This window comes from Thunnus albacares, chromosome 11 (genome assembly GCF_914725855.1).
Source record: "Thunnus albacares chromosome 11, fThuAlb1.1, whole genome shotgun sequence".
NCBI classification, from domain to species: Eukaryota; Metazoa; Chordata; class Actinopteri; order Scombriformes; family Scombridae; genus Thunnus; species Thunnus albacares.
Genome location: NC_058116.1, coordinates 14,063,921 through 14,071,341, shown reverse-complemented (window position 1 = coordinate 14,071,341; position 7,421 = coordinate 14,063,921). Strand labels below are relative to the sequence as shown.

The following is a 7,421-nucleotide window of genomic DNA, read 5'->3' as shown; positions in this document are numbered from 1 at the left end:
TGTTTGTAAAGCTCTTACAAACATGACAAGTCTTGCCAAAAGACAAGGTAGAAACCATACAAATTAGAGACAATAACACTACCGAAGATGAATTTAAATACAAGAATGCTGCGAGATCAGCAGAGTAACTGTCTGACATGCGAGCCGCTTTGTGGTTGCGATCCAAACCCTGGACCCATGCTCCCACTTGAACAGCTTTGTACTATCACAAGCGCAAGCATATGGCATCATTTGGCATAGAGAGAAAACAATGTTCTTAGCTCAGATTAGAATATGAAGATTCACATTTTTCCTGAATGATTTGAATAAGCAAGAAAGCAGAAGAAAGAATGTTCTTGATTCAGTAGGTGAATTTTAGTATTAAAGGAATAATGTGACATTTGTGGAAGTACCCTTGTTTGCTTTCTTGCCGAAACTTTGAGAAGACTGATATTGCACTCAAGGGATGATAAAGCCCCAGTGATAACTGTGGTTTGGCATAATTTAGCTTAGTTTTAGCTACCCTGAAGTACATTGATGTGGGCGTGAACTTGGTTTGATATGAAACAGGTTAGATTTTAATGGTAAATGAACTTAGAGACACAACTTCTCCTTCTAGGAAAACTGTCAAGTGTAAAACAAATAGTGTTTTTTTCACACCAGCCCCCACAATTCAAAAGATCCAAAAGTCAATATCCACACTTGGCAGTTCAGACAAAGATGAAGATGAGATGCGAGTTGTAAAAAAACATTGCATTGTGGGACGGACCTGAAGCACTGAATGACATTGATTCAGAAAGGCTCCATCTTTACACACGCTGGGTACACACAGGGGATTATTTCTTAAAGCTGAGATGATAAGAGGCCAGAACAACATAATCACAGCCATACAGCCAGCTATTTGTCAAAAATAAATCCAACATCAACAGGTGCGGAGGCTAGAAGTGACGTGTGCAGACTCATTTGTCAGTGGACTACTGACGAGCTAAAAACCGGCTCATTTTCTATTACCTGGGGAGATTTCAAATGTAGGGCTGTGAGTGCTGCTGTAGGAAATTAATGTGAAATCCATTTGGATATGAATGAACACAGTGTCTGCCAGCAGAGCAAAACACATTTTATGCCAAACTGTGTGGATGAATATACCTTGTGGCACAAATTGTCAGGTCAATGCACAACTGTTTGACCTACAAGGAGCATATAAAGCACTGATGAAGAGGACCATATTGTATTGATTGATAAATGCATTTTCCCTCTGTGCACAATTGGCTATCTGTCAGACCAGTGCACATCACTTGGGGCACAAATATGACCTTCTTTCTTATTGCTTGCCTTTTGTATATGCATGGCCATGAATCCTTGGGGGACTTCATGCCTAAAATAAAGTTAATAACCTTGCAATTTCCAAACTGTGGTCGCTTTGCAGTCTAGAAGTATTAGATTAAAAAAGGTGACCAGAACAACTCAAATATTGTCCTTTATTCGAGAGGCATATTGTGGTAATGTGTCAGAGTTCTGTTTATTTCTTTATGGTTATGTAAAAAAGCATCTAATCCACTCTATCTCAGCTTTTATCACTGCCATCAAAAAACACAAAAGCAGGTATTTATGCTTATGCAAATGAGCACTGCTCTTAGCACCTTTTTTTCTGCAGATGAACAGTAAACAGAAAGAAATGATGACTCAATCTGCCTTCAGTTTTCACTGATAGCTACTCCTTGGCAGCAGTTTTTGGAAACTATTTATTATCTCTTCAAGGCTGGCCCTTAGATAGCTATAAAGTCATTTGTAATAATCCTTTACTCTTGTCTCAATTACCTCATAGGCTCATTTAAAGTGACCTCATTGAGCAGATGAAAACCAGCAGGTATTGAATATTGTTTAAAATGCATATTTGGAGTTTGCCTTTCAGTCACTCAACTCGAGAGCGAATGTTAAAATGTTGATGAAAAGCAATATTAAAGTAGGACTATACATTTGAAGTTGTTGATGATAACTCATGCACTTCCCCTACGGATATGATCGCTTGATTGAGAGATGTATTTAATTGATTTTATTTTGCATAATTTAGTTACCGACTTCCTAGTTTCTTGCAACTGTGTGTCCTGATTTACTTTCACACAATCCTGTTGCTGCTCTATTTTGGAAGTTGTTAGTAAAAGCACTTACTTCAAGATTGAAAATGATGAAAATGTGGAATTTGCATGCCCTGGTTCTACATGTACAGTATATATATATATATATATATATATATAAATCTTGACAACTAATAACCAGTATTCAGGCTGATGTTTGCTAGTGTTGGCTATGGATTTAAAACTCATCATTGTCTCATCAATAAATCATTCGGGACCAGAGACAGTTTGCACTTGCCCTACATATTCATGGATTAAATTTAATAATGGTTCTGCAAATATGCCAGTAAAGCCAGGCAAGCAAGTGCCATATCAACTGCAGAGTATTCGGAGGAAGAGTTATATGACAAAACAGTATTTTTATATTTTGCACCATTTTCTTGGCAAAGACTGTTTACTTTATATACAAAAGCTGAACATTTGCCCCTCATGGCAACAAATGACAGTCAAGAATTTGTCAAACAGCCTAATATTTGTTGTTCTGTGTTGTACGCTGTATAGTGATCTAAATTATTTAGAAGTGCAGAAAGCAGGTGTGACAGCACCCAGCATGATTTTGCCAGAATAACAGTTCATACTTTATTTTCCACTTGAGTACGAGCACTATAGTCTCTCATTGACATGCAAGAAACTCAACCAAGCAACCTCGGAGTCTTCAAAGCCAGTCTCCCAGGTAATGGAGCAGCTTGAGATTTTACATCTGATCATCACTGACTGGAGTCTTGATCACGTACTGTAGATTCAAAACCGGTAAAAGATTTCTGCATGTTTACAAACTACGATTGGAATTTCTCATATATGAAAAAAATTGCTGAATAAATGACGTCCTTCATAATTTCAATCACACATTTATTAGAAAAAGAAATACCAGCTTGCGTCATAGGATACAGTACATTGAAACTCAAATAATGAGACATAAATAAACATACTATATTTTATGAAAATCCTGTTAAGCAAAAAAATATATGTACACCTGTTTGTCATATTATAACCAGTTTACAAATATTTACATGTTCTTTGTACATCTCTCATATAACACAGTATCTAAAAGATAGTTGCAACCTCTAAAGCAGTAGCTACTGTTACAATATTTGGACTCTGCTTGTGGATTTCAGTGCCTCCAGCACCGGCGTCACGCTGTTGCTGAGGGAAGTAAGTCGGGAGGGTCCCAGTCCTGGAGAAGGTTTGTATGCTGCTCTTTGATTTGGGGCGATTTGTGCCATAACTAGAATCCTTCCAAGACAGGGGATAGCCATGAGGATTGTTGAAAACCGGTACTGGAGAGAAACCTATTGTGTATGCGTTATCTCTGGGGGTTCTGAAGCTTTGTGCCGGTATTGCACAGTAGGTGCCTTGGCAATCCCCAGATAAGCTGTTAGTGGTACTGGATGAACCTGAAATAAAAGTGAAATAAATAAGGATGGGAAATTGTTGATGCAGATGTTACAGTACCACCATTTATCATTTGTGTCATTCTGGTGAATATTTATTCTTTATTAAATGGTGTGTGATGTCAAAACTTCAAAACTCAAAGGAGAAAACTCACTTTTTAGCCTCGGCTGGAAAGTACTGAAGTTCTTCTTGCCTCCATCACCGCTGATATCAGAGTCGCTGTCGTTGAAGTCACTGTCCCCTTTGCCACTGTCCTTCACGCTCAACTGGTCGGTGTTGCCAATGCCACTGCGAATATAATCAACAAATAGAGTATGAGCCACCACTGCACCACATTAGCTTGATCATTGATGTCTTTTTTTTTTTTTTTACAAACAAGACCTGTCTGTATCCTGCCCATCTAACCTCATTCCACAAGAATGCCAAAAGCGATCAAACATATGCACAGTGCATGTTAATTAAGTTCCCTCAGTTCAGACAGATTTGACTGTGAATAAAGCATATCATATCTGAGAAAAGATATTACATTTAGTTGTCTTACCTCACTTGCAAGCAGTATTTGTCACCTTGCCACACAGATGGTGGTTGGAAATGCTTGGAGGGCAGGAACATCTAAGAGAGAACAAACAAAATCACAGCAGAGAGCTTAGTTACCATTTCTGGCACAAAGATCAAGGCAGCAGCATGTGGGAACATCATATGAATATAAAAATAAAAAGGAGGGGGAAAAAAGCCTCCTGTAGTTAACTCACCTTTGTCTCTGACTCCCCACTCCTGTCTTCATACAGGCAGGAATCATCCAGAGAAGAAGATGTTCTCTCATGGAAGAAACCTCGTTGACCGGTGTATATGTTTGGTTCTGTTGAGCCGAGCATGGGCATGGGCCTGCTGTCGAACAGGCTGTGACACACTTCCCTCTTGGAGCCACGGTTTCTCCCCCCACGGCTGAGTTTGCATGTGACAACCACAGCCACTATTGCAATCAGCAACAATGCACAACCCCCGCTGAGCATAATAATGACAATTAGTGAGCCATCCAAGCTGGAGCCTTCTTCATCACTTGACCGCAACACAATGACGACTTGGTCTTCAGAGGGCTCAGTGTCTGTGATGACAAACCTAATAGTGGCACTTGCAGAGAGCGGGGACCTGCCATTGTCACTCACTGCGATTTTCATTTCGAGCACGTCTCCAATTTCAGCTGTCAGCCATTGTTTTAAAGCAATTTCTCCAGTAGCTTTGTTCATTGTGAAAAGCTTTGGGTCACCTTGTACAATTTGATAGGAGAGCTCACCGTTCACCGCTTCGTCCTCATCTTCAGCTGAGACGCGGAGGGCGAGATAGCCAGGAGGTGCATTAAAGGGCAGAGAAATATCAGCAGAGTCATTCAGAAGGATGGGGAAGGTGAAGTGTGGATAGTTGTCATTCTGATCCACAACTCTAATCCTGATTGTTGATGTGCTTGAGAGAGAAGGGGAACCTCTGTCCTCTGCTTGGATGACCAATTCAATCTGCTGAAGAGTCTCATAGTCAAAAGACCTTAAAGTATACAAAGACCCAGAGAGTGAATCTACAGAAACATAAGTGGACATTGGGGATCCTCCTGGCATCTTTGAATCTATGAGTTTGTAAGAAACTTTGGCATTCTTTCCCACATCAGGATCACGGGCAACGACAGTGGTCACATATGAACCTGGAATATTATTTTCCATGACTGAAACTTCATAAAGTGACTTGCTGAAGAGAGGGGGGTTGTCGTTCTCATCTGTTACACGGATGGTGTACTGTGTGACAGTTTTGAAAGGTGGACTTCCTAAATCTTCTGCAACCACAGTCAGGTTATACTCTGGGATCCTCTCTCTGTCTAAAGTAGTGGTGGTAATAATCATAAAAGTGTCCCCATATGCCTGCTGGAGGGTGAAATGCTCGTGCCCGAGCAGGTTGATGCGCACATACCCGTTGGAACCTGAGTCTCTGTCCGAGGTGCTGATCAGAGCCACGAAACTCTCCGCAGCCGCAGCTTCTGTGATGTAGGCAATTCCGTCACTGCTGGAGGTCATCGGTTTGATGCTGATTTCAGGTGCGTTGTCATTAACGTCCACGATGTCTATCACAACTTTGCAGCTGGAAGGGACAGAGTTCGCGCCTAAATCGGAGGCTTTGATGTTGAGCTCGTATGACCTCCTCTTCTCAAAATCAACCAGCGCCTTCAAAGTCACGTCTCCGGAGTACGGGTCGATGTGGAAAAGGCGTGCAGCTTCTGATGACAGCCTGTTAAATGCGTACATCACCTCGCCGTTAATGCCGTCATCGGGGTCAAAGGCGTGCACTTTGAGAACTCGGTGACCCACCGGAGAGTCTTCATTCAGCTCAACTTTCAGCGAGCTGTGCTCAAACGTCGGGCTGTTATCATTAAAGTCCAACACTTTGATATTTACAGTCACTGAGCCAGACTTTGCAGGCTCTCCTCCGTCAACTGCAGTGACTTCGATGGTGTAGGAGTCCTCCACCTCCCTGTCGAGCTGTTTCACCAGCACCAGTTCAGCAAACTTCACCCCGTCCTCTCGATCGCGCACTTCAATGTCGAAATGACTGGAGGGAGAAATATTATAGCTCTGAATGTAGTTTTCACCCACATCCTGGTCGAGAGCAATCTGCAGAGGGAATCTTGAGTCTAGCGGCACATTCTCCACAATCTCCAGGTTTGTCTCATTACGCACGAACACAGGTGCGTGGTCGTTGATGTCTTTCACCTCGATTTCCACGTGGATGAGTTGAAACTTTTCATTGGAGAAGGCCACGATGTCGAAGGTGATGAAGCAACGCGGGGACCTGGGGCAGAGCTGCTCTCGGTCAATTACTTCTGCAACGCTCAGAAGCCCATCAGTCTCCCTCATTTGAATCACAGAAGAGTTGTTTTCTTGCATGAAGCGAAACGATGTGTCGGGGTCATCGGCTGGATCAATCTTTAAATCTTGTGACAAATTTCCAATCTCTGTGCCTGGCGCATCCTCCTCATAGGTGAAATACCTTGTAGTTGTACACTGAACAGAGTATAAAAATAAAGCAAGCACAATGCACAGTCCAATTGAAATCTTGCAAAATCCCATTTTGAGTTGAGGGGCTATAAAATATAGCCCAGAGAAGTCATAAATGGTGAAAGCAATCCACGACCTGTGCTATGTCAAGTCGAATCACAACTGAGTTGACTTTGCTGACTGACTATAAGCCCCGGCATATGCAAATAGCCTGCCCCGTCGACCAATGGCCTGTCAGTGCTTCACCAAAAGGGAAACGTTTGTCTCTGCAGCAAACTGCTGTTCACTGTTTTGTGTGCAAATGGTTTATTAGTTTAACTGATTATGGAGTTTTAATCAGGCTGATAACAGTGCAACTGAATAAATCTGCACATGGTAATTAATCAACAAATAAATCACTTAGTGAACTGCACTTAATAGGACTACATTCCATCAGAGGAAGCTGAAGTCTGAGGAGACCTGTTGAAAGCTTGAAGAATTAATTGGGCGGGTTAGACTGTCAGTTATAAGAAGCTATGCAACAGCTGATGTGGGAAGAGATTAAAAGGCATAAAAACAGATGTCAATAAGCTTATTATTGCTGATCAAAAATAAACAGGGGCTCACAACACCAAAAATAACCAAGAGCACTGTTGGTGGACCAATTGTTTTTACTTTGCTGTATTTCCTCTTGTATTAACATGTAATGTAAATGGGTAAAAGCATAAATGGAAGTCATGTCTGGTTTAAAACAATAATCAGGTGCCCATATGAACACTGAAAGAGGTTAAGATTGCTGTAATAATTCTTCCTGTTCATAAATGATGCCTTTCCAACAGGAACTTTTTATCAAGGCAAGCAGATATCATCCAAGGTTACAGTGTTTTCTGCACAAAAG

The 7,421-nt window shown here is 41.4% G+C and overlaps 1 protein-coding gene across 1 annotated transcript; it reads right to left on the bottom strand.

The window, feature by feature from the left end:
* Positions 1–2,946: 2,946 nt before the first annotated feature.
* On the bottom strand, positions 2,947–7,203 carry pcdh8 (protocadherin 8). The gene is made up of 4 exons (XM_044365880.1): positions 4,259–7,203; positions 4,048–4,118; positions 3,661–3,794; positions 2,947–3,508 (listed from the first exon to the last, which is right to left on the bottom strand). The coding sequence occupies exons 1-4, from the start codon at positions 6,614–6,616 to the stop codon at positions 3,159–3,161; spliced, it is 2,913 nt and encodes a 970-aa protein (XP_044221815.1). The 5' UTR covers positions 6,617–7,203; the 3' UTR covers positions 2,947–3,158.
* Positions 7,204–7,421: the final 218 nt, after the last annotated feature.